Source organism: Mustelus asterias, chromosome 2 (assembly GCF_964213995.1).
Source record: "Mustelus asterias chromosome 2, sMusAst1.hap1.1, whole genome shotgun sequence".
Lineage (NCBI taxonomy): Eukaryota > Metazoa > Chordata > Chondrichthyes > Carcharhiniformes > Triakidae > Mustelus > Mustelus asterias.
In genome coordinates, this window is record NC_135802.1 from 1,055,458 (window position 1) to 1,069,547 (window position 14,090).

The window sequence follows — 14,090 nt, forward strand, 5'->3', positions numbered from 1 at the left end:
CTTCCTGTACGCATTTTACAAATTCCACCCCATTCAGACTCCCAGCCCTACACGATTTCCAGTCTATACCAGGGAAATTGAAGTCTCCCACTACAACAACCCTATTTTTCCTGCACCTATCCATTATCTCCTGACATATCCGTTCTTCCACTTCCCTTGGGCTGTTGGGGGGCCTGTAGTATACCCCCAACATAGTGACTGCGCCCTTCCTGTTTCTGAGCTCCACCCACAGTGACTCGTTACACGACCCCTCTGAATTGTCCTCCCTCTGCACCGCTGTAATATGCTCTCTAACTAATACTGCTACTCCCCCACCTCTTTTGGCCCCTCCTCTGTCTCGCCTAAAACACTTGTACCCCGGAATATTCAGCTGCCAGTCCTGTCCCTCTTTCAACCAAGTCTCTGTCACCGCAACCACATCCAAATTCCTCGTCAGCATTAAGGCCCTAAGTTCGTCTGTCTTACCTGCTACACTCCTTGCATTGAAGTAGATGCACTCCAGACCTCCAGGCCCAGTGAGGTCATCCTCCCCCAGAGTGCTCTTCTTCTTTGCCAGCCTTGTCCTGGCCCTAAGCTCGTCCCCAGCCTCTACACTTGTAGACATAATTTTTTGATCCCCACCCCCCTGCCATATTCGTTTAAACCCACCTGAACTGCACTAGCAAAACTCCCAGCCAGGATATTCGTGCCTTTCCAATTTAGTTGTGACCCATCCTTCTTGTACAGGTGCCCTCCTCTCTTGAAAACTTCCCAGTGATCCAGGAATATGAAGCCCTCCCTCCTGGACCAGTCCTTTAGTCAAGTGTTCAATTGTACTATCTCCCTATTCCTAGCCTCACTGGCCCTAGGCATTGGGAGCAGCCCAGAGATTGCCACCCTGGAGGCCCTACTTTTTAGCCTATTTCCCAACTCCCTGAATTGCTCTCGTAGGATCTCCCTGCTCTTCCTATCTACGTCATTTGCACCAATGTGTACAATGACATCCGTTTCTTTATCCTCCCCTTTTAACATGCCTCCTATCCGCTCGGAGACATCCAGTACCCCAGCACCAGGTAGGCAGACTAACATCCTGGAGTCCCGTTCGCACCCACAGAATCGCCTGTCCGTGCCTCTAACTGACGCGTCCCCCACCACTATTGCTCTCCTAATCCCTCTCTTTCCTTTCCGGGCCACAGAGCCTGACTCTGTGCCAGTGACCTGGTCACTGTGGCTTACCCCTGGAGAGTCATCCTCCTCCACACTATCCAAAACAATATACCTGTTTTGGAGTGGGACAACTACAGGTGACCCCTCCACTAATTGCTCACTCCCCTCCCCTCTCACACCTGTCGCCGAGCCCTTCCTATTATGAGAGACAGCCACTGGAGTACTCTCTGGTACGTTACCCTTATGACCTTTACTCCTCCTAACTGTGACCCACGTGTCTACCCCCTGAGGCCCCGGTGTAACTACTTGCCTATAACTCATGTCTATTTGTCTCTCATTCTCCCTGACTAGACTAAGGTCATTAAGCCGCTGCTCCAGTTCCCTGATGCGGTCCCTCAGGAGCTGCAGTTCCACGCATCTGGCGCAAATGTGAACCTCCGGGCGGCTAGGTGTTTCCAGGAACTCCCACAGCCCACACCGGAAGCACCAAACTGGCCTGTCACTCATAGCTACCCTTTTCCTTTATAGGGATGGAAAAGAAAAAAAAACTTACCCCGCTTCGCCCTTTCCCCCGAAGCCCTGTGAGCCAAAGCCCTTACAGCTCACGCTCTGCTCCCTGCTCACTCCACTGCCCGCTCCCGACGCTGCCCGCTCAAAAGTGCGGCCTGCTTTTAAACCCTCCAAAAACCTTCCCACGCTTCTCCTAGGCCTACTTCCGGTTTTGGAAAAAAAACCCTCCGATTTTTAACACAAATTTAACTGAAAAATAAATAAATCAAATGCAGAAACACACTCCCTTCCCCTCAGCCTGCTTCTTTGTAAAAGGTTTACTCCCCCAATTTATCTATCTCAGATTTAAAATTGGCAATTGCGTCAACTGCCACAAAAACGGGAAATGCTGGAAGATCTCAGCCGGTCTGACAGTGTCTGTGGAGAGAGAATAGAGCCAATGTTTCGAGTCTGGATGACGCTTTGCACCTGACTCGAAAGGGTGGAATGGCCTACTCCTGTTCCTATTTTCTATGTTTCTGAACAAAGACCCCAGCCATTGGCTCATCTGCAAGGTTTTCTCTTGTGGGGGAATGTAGAATTAGGGGTCACTGTTTAAAAAGAAGGGGTTGCTCAGTGAAAACAGAGGTAAGTAGAAATGATTTCTCTGAGAGAGTAGTATATCGATGGAACTCTCTTCCTGAAAAGGCGATGCAAGCGGATTTTTAAGGCGGAGATGGATAGATTTTTGGTAAGCAAGGGGGTGATAGGCAGGATCAGTTTGAGGTTACTGTCAGATCAGCCATGATCTTATTGAAGGGCAGAGCAGGCTTGAGGGGCTGAATGGCCTACTCCTGCTCCTTGTTCATATGTTCACACATGAGCCTTCAACTCTCAAACAAACTGATTCCTCTTCTGACCCTACAATAACCCGCTCCAACCTCTTAAAACTAGTCTGCACACAATATCCTGCCCCAGATTCAGGGTTAGTCTCAGGGGTTAAAGATAATCAAACCATCCTGCAGAGAGAGGTTAAAAAATCCAACATGCTCCCAGTCCCAATAACAGCCACAGCCTCACACACCCCACAGTTCGGAGTCTAAGAGTGAGCCCTCGGACAGGCTGAGGCGATGAGTGTGAACAGCTGGGTGTGGATATGGGCTGGTTCATTCGGAATGGTTAGCTGCACCGTGTTGGGTTTAATTTCAAGGCGGTTATTTGGAACCTCTATTCCAAAATGGGAAATGCAAAGCTGGGGTTAGTTTGCAAAAAGCTGAACGTTTTTGGGGCTTACCAAGGAATCACCCGACAGAACTTCAAGTAGAGAAATCAGGTTATGTCCATCTCGCAAATCTTCATAAAGATCATCGATACTGCGATGTGCCTGTGAAAATAGACAAATTCATTCAGGTTACCAGTTGCACCATCAACACAAACCCAACACCAACCCTCATAGCAATGTAGAAACCACCAGAACTGACCAAGAACCCACACCAAGCATCAACATCGCGATCAGAGAAACAACCGCAGCCCAAAACTCACCCAACTCAACCCCGAATAAAGAACAATCTGGGGGACTCCAACTGACCCATACACCCTGACCCAAACTGACCCTAAACTGACCCTAACTGACCCATACACCCTGACCCAAACTGACCCTAAACTGACCCCAAACTGACCCCAAACTGACCCCAACTGCCCATACACCCTCTACCCAAACTGATCCTAAACTGACCCCAAACTGACCCAAAGCTGACCCCAACTGACCCATACACCCTGTCCCCAAACTGACTACAACTGACCCATTCACCCTGACCCCAAACTGACCCAACTGACCCCAACTGACCCCAAACTGACCCCAACTGACACATACACCCTGACCCCAAGCTGACTACAACTGACCCTACCTGACACATACACCCTGACCCCAAACTGACCCCCAAACTGACCCCAACTGACACATACACCCTGTCCCCAAACTGACTCAAAGAACAAAGAACAATACAGCACAGGAACAGGCCCTTCGGCCCTCCAAGCCTGCGCCGCTCATGTGCCCAACTCGACCATTCTTTTGTATCCCTCTATTCCCAGTCTGTTCATGTGGCTATCTAGACAAGTCTTAAACAATCCCAGCGTGTCCGCCTCAATCACCTTGCTTGGTAGTGCATTCCAGGCCCCCACCACCCTCTGTGCAAAGTACGTCCCCCTGACATCTGTGTTGAACCTTGTCCCCCTCACCTTGAACCCGTGACCCCTTGTGTTCGTCACCTCCGACCTGGGAAAAAGCTTTCCACTGTCCACCCTATCTATGCCCTTCATAATTTTATACACTTCTATTAGGTCGCCACTCATCCTCCGTCTTTCCAGGGAGAACAACCCCAGTTTACCCAATCTCTCCTCATAGCTAAGACCCCTCATACCAGGCAACATCCTGGTAAACCTTCTCGGTACTCTCTCCTCTCGGTTCCTCTCTCTCTCTTGATTCCTCTCTCCCTCTCGGTTCCTGTCTCTCTCTCGGTTTCTCACTTTCTTTCTCAGTTCCTCTCTCTCTCTCAGTTCCACTCTCTCTCTCTCGATTCCTTTCTCTCTCTCGGTTTCTCTCTCTCTCGCGGTTCCTCTCTCTCTCTCGATTCCACTCTCTCTCTCGGTTCCTCTCTCTCTCGGTTCCTCTCTCTCTCGGTTCCTCTCTCTCTCTCTCGGTTCCTCTCTCTCTCGCGGTTCCTCTCTCTCTCTCGATTCCACTCTCTCTCTCGGTTCCTCTCTCTCTCTCGGTTCCTCTCTCTCTCGGTTCCTCTCTCTCTCGGTTCCTCTCTCTCTCTCGGTTCCTCTCTCTCTCGCGGTTCCTCTCTCTCTCTCGATTCCACTCTCTCTCTCGGTTCCTCTCTCTCTCTCGGTTCCTCTCTCTCTCTCGATTCCACTCTCTCTCTCGGTTCCTCTCTCTCTCTCGGTTCCTCTCTCTCTCGGTTCCTCTCTCTCTCGGTTCCTCTCTCTCTCTCGGTTCCTCTCTCTCTCGCGGTTCCTCTCTCTCTCTCGATTCCACTCTCTCTCTCGGTTCCTCTCTCTCTCTCGGTTCCTCTCTCTCTCGATTCCACTCTCTCTCTCGGTTCCTCTCTCTCTCTCCGGTTCCTCTCTCTCTCAGTTCCTCTCTCTCTCTCGGTTCCTCTCTCTATCTCGGTTCCTCTCTCTCTCTCGGTTCCTCTCTCTCTCTCGGTTCCTCTCTCTCTCTCTCGGTTCCTCTCTCTCTCTCTCGGTTCCTCTCTCTCTCTCTCGGTTCCTCTCTCTCTCTCTCGGTTCCTCTCTCTCTCTCTCGGTTCCTCTCTCTCTCTCTCGGTTCCTCTCTCTCTCTCTCGGTTCCTCTCTCTCTCTCTCGGTTCCTCTCTCTCTCTCTCGGTTCCTCTCTCTCTCTCTCGGTTCCTCTCTCTCTCTCTCGGTTCCTCTCTCTCTCTCTCGGTTCCTCTCTCTCTCTCTCGGTTCCTCTCTCTCTCTCTCGGTTCCTCTCTCTCTCTCTCGATTCTCTCTCTCTCTCTCGGTTCCTCTCTCTCTCTCTCGGTTCCTCTCTCTCTCTCTCGGTTCCTCTCTCTCTCTCTCGGTTCCTCTCTCTCTCTCTCGGTTCCTCTCTCTCTCTCTCGGTTCCTCTCTCTCTCTCGGTTCCTCTCTCTCTCTCGGTTCCTCTCTCTCTCTCTCGGTTCCTCTCTCTCTCTCTCGGTTTCTCTCTCTCTCTCTCGGTTCCTCTCTCTCTCTCGGTTCCTCTCTCTCTCTCGGTTCCTCTCTCTCTCTCTCGGTTCCTCTCTCTCTCTCGGTTCCTCTCTCTCTCTCTCGGTTCTCTCTCTCTCTCTCGGTTCCTCTCTCTCTCTCTCGGTTCCTCTCTCTCTCTCTCGGTTCCTCTCTCTCTCTCTCGGTTCCTCTCTCTCTCTCTCGGTTCCTCTCTCTCTCTCTCGGTTCCTCTCTCTCTCTCTCGGTTCCTCTCTCTCTCTCTCGGTTCCTCTCTCTCTCTCTCGGTTCCTCTCTCTCTCTCTCGGTTCCTCTCTCTCTCTCTCGGTTCCTCTCTCTCTCTCTCGGTTCCTCTCTCTCTCTCTCGGTTCCTCTCTCTCTCTCTCGGTTCCTCTCTCTCTCTCTCGGTTCCTCTCTCTCTCTCTCGGTTCCTCTCTCTCTCTCTCGGTTCCTCTCTCTCTCTCTCGGTTCCTCTCTCTCTCTCTCGGTTCCTCTCTCTCTCTCTCGGTTCCTCTCTCTCTCTCTCGGTTCCTCTCTCTCTCTCTCGGTTCCTCTCTCTCTCTCTCGGTTCCTCTCTCTCTCTCTCGGTTCCCTCTCTCTCTCTCGGTTCCTCTCTCTCTCTCGGTTCCTCTCTCTCTCTCTCGGTTCCTCTCTCTCTCTCTCGGTTCTCTCTCTCTCTCTCGGTTCCTTTCTCTCTCTCTCGGTTCCTCTCTCTCTCTCTCGGTTCCTCTCTCTCTCTCTCGGTTCCTCTCTCTCTCTCTCGGTCTCCTCTCTCTCTCTCTCGGTTCCTCTCTCTCTCTCTCGGTTCCTCTCTCTCTCTCTCGGTTCCTCTCTCTCTCTCTCGGTTCCTCTCTCTCTCTCTCGGTTCCTCTCTCTCTCTCTCGGTTCCTCTCTCTCTTCTCGGTTCCTCTCTCTCTCTCTCGGTTCCTCTCTCTCTCTCTCGGTTCCTCTCTCTCTCTCTCGGTTCCTCTCTCTCTCTCTCGGTTCCTCTCTCTCTCTCTCGGTTCCTCTCTCTCTCTCTCGGTTCCTCTCTCTCTCTCTCGGTTCCTCTCTCTCTCTCTCGGTTCCTCTCTCTCTCTCTCGGTTCCTCTCTCTCTCTCTCGGTTCCTCTCTCTCTCTCTCGGTTCCTCTCTCTCTCTCTCGGTTCCTCTCTCTCTCTCTCGGTTCCTCTCTCTCTCTCTCGGTTCTCTCTCTCTCTCGGTTCCTCTCTCTCTCTCTCGGTTCCTCTCTCTCTCGGTTCCTCTCTCTCTCTCGGTTCCTCTCTCTCTCTCTCGGTTCCTCTCTCTCTCTCTCGGTTCCTCTCTCTCTCTCTCGGTTCCTCTCTCTCTCTCGGTTCCTCTCTCTCTCTCTCGGTTCCTCTCTCTCTCTCTCGGTTCCTCTCTCTCTCTCTCGGTTCCTCTCTCTCTCTCTCGGTTCCTCTCTCTCTCTCTCGGTTCCTCTCTCTCTCTCTCGGTTCCTCTCTCTCTCTCTCGGTTCCTCTCTCTCTCTCTCGGTTCCTCTCTCTCTCTCTCGGTTCCTCTCTCTCTCTCTCGGTTCCTCTCTCTCTCTCTCGGTTCCTCTCTCTCTCTCTCGGTTCCTCTCTCTCTCTCTCGGTTCCTCTCTCTCTCTCGGTTCCTCTCTCTCTCTCTCGGTTCCTCTCTCTCTCTCTCGGTTCCTCTCTCTCTCTCTCGGTTCCTCTCTCTCTCTCTCTGTCTCTCTCTCTCTCTCTCGGTTCCTCTCTCTCTCTCTCGGTTCCTCTCTCTCTCTCTCGGTTCCTCTCTCTCTCTCTCTCTGTTCCTCTCTCTCTCTCTCTCTCGGTTCTCTCTCTCTCTCTCGGTTCCTCTCTCTCTCTCTCTCGGTTCCTCTCTCTCTCTCTCGGTTCCTCTCTCTCTCTCTCGGTTCCTCTCTCTCTCTCTCTCGGTTCCTCTCTCTCTCTCCTCTCTCTCTCGGTTCCTCTCTCTCTCTCTCTCTCGGTTCCTCTCTCTCTCTCTCTCTCGGTTCCTCTCTCTCTCTCTCTCTCGGTTCCTCTCTCTCTCTCTCGGTTCCTCTCTCTCTCTCTCGGTTCCTCTCTCTCTCTCTCGGTTCCTCTCTCTCTCTCTCGGTTCCTCTCTCTCTCTCGGTTCCTCTCTCTCTCTCGGTTCCTCTCTCTCTCTCGGTTCCTCTCTCTCTCTCGGTTCCTCTCTCTCTCTCTCGGTTCCTCTCTCTCTCTCTCGGTTCCTCTCTCTCTCTCTCGGTTCCTCTCTCTCTCTCTCGGTTCTCTCTCTCTCTCTCGGTTCCTCTCTCTCTCTCTCGGTTCCTCTCTCTCTCTCTCGGTTCCTCTCTCTCTCTCTCGGTTCCTCTCTCTCTCTCTCGGTTCCTCTCTCTCTCTCTCGGTTCCTCTCTCTCTCTCTCGGTTCCTCTCTCTCTCTCTCGGTTCCTCTCTCTCTCTCTCGGTTCCTCTCTCTCTCTCTCGGTTCCTCTCTCTCTCTCTCGGTTCCTCTCTCTCTCTCTCGGTTCCTCTCTCTCTCTCTCGGTTCCTCTCTCTCTCTCTCGGTTCCTCTCTCTCTTCTCTCGGTTCCTCTCTCTCTCTCTCGGTTCCTCTCTCTCTCTCTCTCGGTTCCTCTCTCTCTCTCTCGGTTCCTCTCTCTCTCTCTCTCGGTTCCTCTCTCTCTCTCGCGGTTCCTCTCTCTCTCTCTCGGTTCCTCTCTCTCTCTCCGTTCTCTCTCTCTCTCTCGGTTCCTCTCTCTCTCTCTCGGTTCCTCTCTCTCTCTCGGTTCCTCTCTCTCGTCTCTCTCTCTCTCGGTTCTCTCTCTCTCTCGGTTCCTCTCTCTCTCTCGGTTCCTCTCTCTCTCTCGTTCCTCTCTCTCTCTCTCGGTTCCTCTCTCTCTCTCGGTTCCTCTCTCTCTCTCTCGGTTCCTCTCTCTCTCTCTCGGTTCCTCTCCTCTCTCTTCTCGGTTCCTCTCTCTCTCTCTCGGTTCCTCTCTCTCTCTCTCGGTTCCTCTCTCTCTCTCTCGGTTCCTCTCTCTCTCTCTCGGTTCCTCTCTCTCTCTCTCGGTTCCTCTCTCTCTCTCTCGGTTCCTCTCTCTCTCTCTCGGTTCCTCTCTCTCTCTCTCGGTTCCTCTCTCTCTCTCGCGGTTCCTCTCTCTCTCTCGCGGTTCCTCTCTCTCTCGCGGTTCCACTCTCTCTCGCGGTTCCACTCTCTCTCTCGATTCCACTCTCTCTCTCGGTTCCTCTCTCTCTCGGTTCCTCTCTCTCTCTCGGTTCCTCTCTCTCTCGGTTCCTCTCTCTCTCGGTTCCTCTCTCTCTCGGTTCCTCTCTCTCTCTCGGTTCCTCTTTCTCGGTTCCTCTCTCTCTCTCTCGGTTCCTCTCTCTCTCTCTCGGTTCCTCTCTCTCTCTCTCGGTTCCTCTCTCTCTCTCTCGGTTCCTCTCTCTCTCTCTCGGTTCCTCTCTCTCTCTCTCGGTTCCTCTCTCTCTCTCTCGGTTCCTCTCTCTCTCTCTCGGTTCCTCTCTCTCTCTCGCGGTTCCTCTCTCTCTCTCGCGGTTCCTCTCTCTCTCTCGCGGTTCCTCTCTCTCTCTCGCGGTTCCTCTCTCTCTCGCGGTTCCTCTCTCTCTCTCGATTCCACTCTCTCTCTCGGTTCCTCTCTCTCTCTCGGTTCCTCTCTCTCTCGGTTCCTCTCTCTCTCGGTTCCTCTCTCTCTCTCGGTTCCTCTCTCTCTCTCTCGGTTCCTCTCTCTCTCTCTCGGTTCCTCTCTCTCTCTCTCGGTTCCTCTCTCTCTCTCCCGGTTCCTCTCTCTCGGTTCCTCTCTCTCTCTCTCGGTTCCTCTCTCTCTCTCTCGGTTCCTCTCTCTCTCGCGGTTCCTCTCTCTCTCTCGATTCCACTCTCTCTCTCGGTTCCTCTCTCTCTCGGTTCCTCTCTCTCTCGGTTCCTCTCTATCTCTCTCGGTTCCTCTCTCTCTCGCGGTTCCTCTCTCTCTCTCGATTCCACTCTCTCTCTCGGTTCCTCTCTCTCTCTCGGTTCCTCTCTCTCTCGGTTCCTCTCTCTCTCGGTTCCTCTCTCTCTCTCGGTTCCTCTCTCTCTCGCGGTTCCTCTCTCTCTCTCGATTCCACTCTCTCTCTCGGTTCCTCTCTCTCTCTCGGTTCCTCTCTCTCTCTCGGTTCCTCTCTCTCTCGATTCCACTCTCTCTCTCGGTTCCTCTCTCTCTCTCGGTTCCTCTCTCTCTCAGTTCCTCTCTCTCTCTCGGTTCCTCTCTCTATCTCGGTTCCTCTCTCTCTCTCGGTTCCTCTCTCTCTCTCGGTTCCTCTCTCTCTCTCGGTTCCTCTCTCTCTCTCGGTTCCTCTCTCTCTCTCGGTTCCTCTCTCTCTCTCGGTTCCTCTCTCTCTCTCGGTTCCTCTCTCTCTCTCGGTTCCTCTCTCTCTCTCGGTTCCTCTCTCTCTCTCGGTTCCTCTCTCTCTCTCGGTTCCTCTCTCTCTCTCGGTTCCTCTCTCTCTCTCGGTTCCTCTCTCTCTCTCGGTTCCTCTCTCTCTCTCGGTTCCTCTCTCTCTCTCGGTTCCTCTCTCTCTCTCGGTTCCTCTCTCTCTCTCTTGGTTCCTCTCTCTCTCCCTCGGTTCCTCTCTCTCGTTTCTCTCTCCATTTCTCCCTCATTTTTTCTCTTTCTCCATTTTTCTCTCTCTGCTTTTCTCTCGCTCCATTTTTCTCTCTCTCCATTTCTCGCTCTCTTTCTCTCCCTCCCCCTTCCTGATAATCAGCCTCTCTTTCCCTCTCTCTTTTTCTCTCCCCGATATGCAGTCCAGGCCCAATCTTTCTCAATCTCTTTCTCTGATTCCTGGTCTGGACCCAGTATCCAACAACACAGCAACCAGCATTCACAGCATGCACCATGCTCAGGCCAGCACCATCGTGGAGCAAATTCCTTGTCTCCATATCAGTGTCCGAAAGCGAGGGGGTCAATTAGAGGCTGCTGGAGGCTCAGCTGAGGTCAGGGGAGCCGGGATGGAGAGGGTGGGTTCGGGAAACAGGCTGGATAGGGGGTTGGGAGGTTTAGGCATCAAGTACCTCAGGCTTTTGGGGTTCAGGGAGGGGGTGTTGGGTGGGTTGTCAGGGATTGGGGTCAGCTGTAGCACCATGACGGCAGGAAACACACAGAGCCAGCAACATTCAGAGACGATAACATACCTCAGCTTTCCAGTGCTGACCAAGGGCACGAGGCAAGAGAAAGAAATAGAGAGCGACAGAGTGATGTGAGAGAAAGAGAGAGTGATGAAGGGTAAAAGGAAAGATGAATAGAAAAAAGTGAAGAGAGAGAATAGAAAATAGCATAAACATTAATGTGTTTGTATAGCTGTCAAATTCAAAATCTCAAATAACAGCAGCAAATGGTGGGAGCAGTCAGATAACATTTGTGTGGAGAGAGTCAGAGTAAGAGACAGAGACACACACACACACACACACAGACACACACACACACACACACACACACAGACACAGACACACTCACACACACACAGAGACACACACACACACACACACACACTCACAGACACATACACACACTCACACACAGACACACACACACACAGACACACACACACACACACAGACACACTCACACATACAGACACACACACACACACAGACACACACTGACACAGACACACACTGACACACACACACACACACACACACACACACAGACACACACACAGACACACACACAGACACACACACACAGACACACACACACAGACACACACAGACACAGACACACACAGACACACACAGACACAGACACAGACACACACACACAGACACACACACACAGAGACAGAGACACACACACAGAGACACACACACACACACACACAGATAGAGGGAGAGAGACAGAAAGAGGGAAATAGAGAGAAAGAGACAGAAGGCTACACAGAGACAGAGGAAGAGAGACAAGTAGAAAGAGTGAGGGAGATGGGGAAGAAAGGGACAGAGAGAGAGGGTGAGACAGAGACAGGCAGAGAGACACAGACAGGGAGAGACAGACAGACAGAGAGACAGAGAAAGAGGGAGGGATGGAGAGAGAGAGAATGAGGCAGTGTTAAAGGTTCAACCTGATGCCCACTGTTAAAAGCACTGGGTCATTGAGCTGAAAGATTAACTCTGTTTCTCTCTGCACAGATGCTGCCTGGTCGGCTGTGTATTAACAGCAACCCCTCTTTTTATTTCAGCTTTCTGTCATTTGCAGTATTTAATTTCGACAATCACAATGCAATGGGTTAAACTCACAGACGTTAATACGACAGGACATATTGACAAGATCTCCCACATCCCTCCACCACACCCTCCCCCCCAACCACCATCCTCGCTGTCCCTGCCCTCTGTCTCTGAGTTCTCTCCCTCCCTCCCTCGCTCTCTCAGTCTCTGAGTTCCCTCCCTCGCTCTCTCTGTCTCTGAGTTCCCTCCCTCCCTCGCTCTCTCAGTCTCTGAGTTCCCTCCCTCGCTCTCTCTGTCTCTGAGTTCCCTCCCTCCCTCCCTCGCTCTGTCAGTCTCTGAGTTCCCTCCCTCGCTCTCTCTGTCTCTGAGTTCCCTCCCTCCCTCCCTCGCTCTCTCTGTCTCTGAGTGAGCTCCCTCCCTCCCTCGCTCTCTCTGTCTCTGAGTGAGCTCCCTCCCTCCCTTCCTCTCACTGTCTCTGAGTGAGCTCCCTCCCTCCCTCGCTCTCTCTGTCTCTGAGTGAGCTCCCTCCCTCCCTCGCTCTCTCAGTCTCTGAGTTCCCTCCCTCCCTCCCTCTCTCTGTCTCTGAGTGAGCTCCCTCCCTCCCTCGCTCTCTCAGTCTCTGAGTGAGTTCCCTCCCTCCCTCGCTCTCTCAGTCTCTGAGTGAGTTCCCTCCCTCCCTCCCTCGCTCTCTCTGTCTCTGAGTGAGCTCCCTCCCTCCCTCGCTCTCTCTGTCTCTGAGTTCTCTCCCTCTCTCCCTCACTCTCTTAGTCTGAGTTCCCTCCCTCCCTCCCTCGCTCACTCAGTCTGAGTTCCCTCCCTCGCTCACTCAGTCTCTGAGTGAGTTCCCTCCCTCCCTCGCTCTCTCTGTCTCTGAGTGAGTTTCCTCCCTCCCTCGCTCTCTCTGTCTCTGAGTGAGTTCCCTCCCTCCCTCTCTCTGTCTCTGAGTGAGTTCCCTCCCTCCCTCGCTCTCTCAGTCTCTGAGTTCCCTCCCTCCCTCCCTCGCTCTCTCAGTCTCTGAGTTCCCTCCCTCCCTCCCTCGCTCTCTCAGTCTCTGAGTGAGTTCCCTCCCTCCCTCGCTCTCTCAGTCTCTGAGTGAGTTCCCTCCCTCCCTCGCTCTCTCAGTCTCTGAGTGAGTTCCCTCCCTCGCTTGCTCTCTCTATCTCTGAACTCCCTCCCTCGCTCTCTCAGTCTCTGAGTGAGCTCCCTCCCTCCCTTCCTCTCACTGTCTCTGAGTGAGTTCCCTCCCTCCCTCGCTCTCTCAGTCTCTGAGTGAGTTCCCTCCCTCCCTCGCTCTCTCAGTCTCTGAGTGAGTTCCCTCCCTCGCTTGCTCTCTCTATCTCTGAACTCCCTCCCTCGCTCTCTCAGTCTCTGGGTAATCTTCCTCTTCAATCCCAGTTCTGATCGGCTCCACTCAATTGGAACTTCATTTCTCTGTGATTTACCAATCAGCCTTGTCGAATCAGTTCTGGGTTCTGCCCCCACCTTTCCAAGTCAATTAGCCACGGTTCTGCCGCCATCACAAATCGGAAATTCCAGACTGGAGCTCAGCACCACAGTTAGTGGCATTTTAAAATTCATTGATGTGATGTGAGCAATCGCTGGCGAGGCCCACATTTATTGCCCATCCCTAATTGCCCTTGAGAAGGTGGTGGTGAGCTGCCTTCTTGAACCGCTGCAGTCCAGGGAGGGAGTTCCAGGATTTTGACCCAGCGACAGTGAAGGAATGGCGATATATTTCCAAGTCAGGATAGTGAGTGACTCGGAGGGGAATCACCAGGTGGGGGTGTTCCCAGGTATCTGCTGCCTCCTGTCCTTCTCATAGAGTCATAGAGGTTTACAGCATGGAAACAGGCCCTTCGGCCCAACTTGTCCATGCCGCCCTTTTTTTTTAAAAACCCCTAACCGAATCCCAATTGCCCGCATTTGGCCCGTATCCCTCTGTATCCATTGTACCCATGTAACTATCTAAATGCTTTTTAAAAGATAAGATTGTACCCGCCTCTACTACTACCTCTGGCAGCTTGTTCCAGATACTCACCACTCTTTGTGTGAAAAATTACCCCTCTGGACACTTTTTTGTATCTCTCCCCTTTCACCTTAAACCTATGCCCTCTAGTTTTAGACTCCCCTACCTTCAGAACCATAGAAAATTACAGCTCAGAAACAGGCCTTTTGGCCCTTCTTGTCTGTGCCAAACCATTTTTCTGCCTAGTCCCACTGACCTGCACCTGGACCATATCCCTCCACACCCCTCTCATCCATGTACCTGTCCAAGTTTTTCTTAAGTGTTAAAAGTGAGCCCGCATTCACCACTTTATCCAGCAGCTCATTCCACACTCCCACCACTCTCTGCGTGAGGAAGCCCCCCCTAATATTCCCTTTAAACTTTTCCCCCCTCACCCTTAACCCATGCCCTCTGGTTTTTTTCTCCCCTAGCCTCAGCGGAAAAAGCCTGCTTGCATTCACTCTATCTATACCCATCAAAATTTTATACACCTCTATCAAAACTCCCCTCATTCTTCTACGCTCCAGGGAATAAAGTCCTAACCGATTCAACCTTTCTCTGTAACTCAGCTTCTCAAGT

At 52.4% G+C, this 14,090-nt stretch overlaps 1 protein-coding gene across 16 annotated transcripts in view; it reads right to left on the reverse strand.

The window, feature by feature from the left end:
• Positions 1-14,090, reverse strand: part of LOC144504463 (plectin-like) — a 745,079-nt gene that overhangs the window by 234,026 nt on the left and 496,963 nt on the right. For 8 of the 16 annotated variants that reach the window (XM_078229768.1, XM_078229823.1, XM_078229876.1 and 5 more), the window contains 2 exons: positions 10,478-10,492; positions 2,930-3,019 (listed from right to left, as the gene is read on the reverse strand). In XM_078229768.1, coding sequence (XP_078085894.1) covers positions 2,930-3,019; positions 10,478-10,492 — 105 coding nt within the window. The remainder of the gene's footprint in view (positions 1-2,929; positions 3,020-10,477; positions 10,493-14,090) is intronic. The other 8 variants (XM_078229777.1, XM_078229848.1, XM_078229885.1 and 5 more) reach the window with 1 other exon arrangement.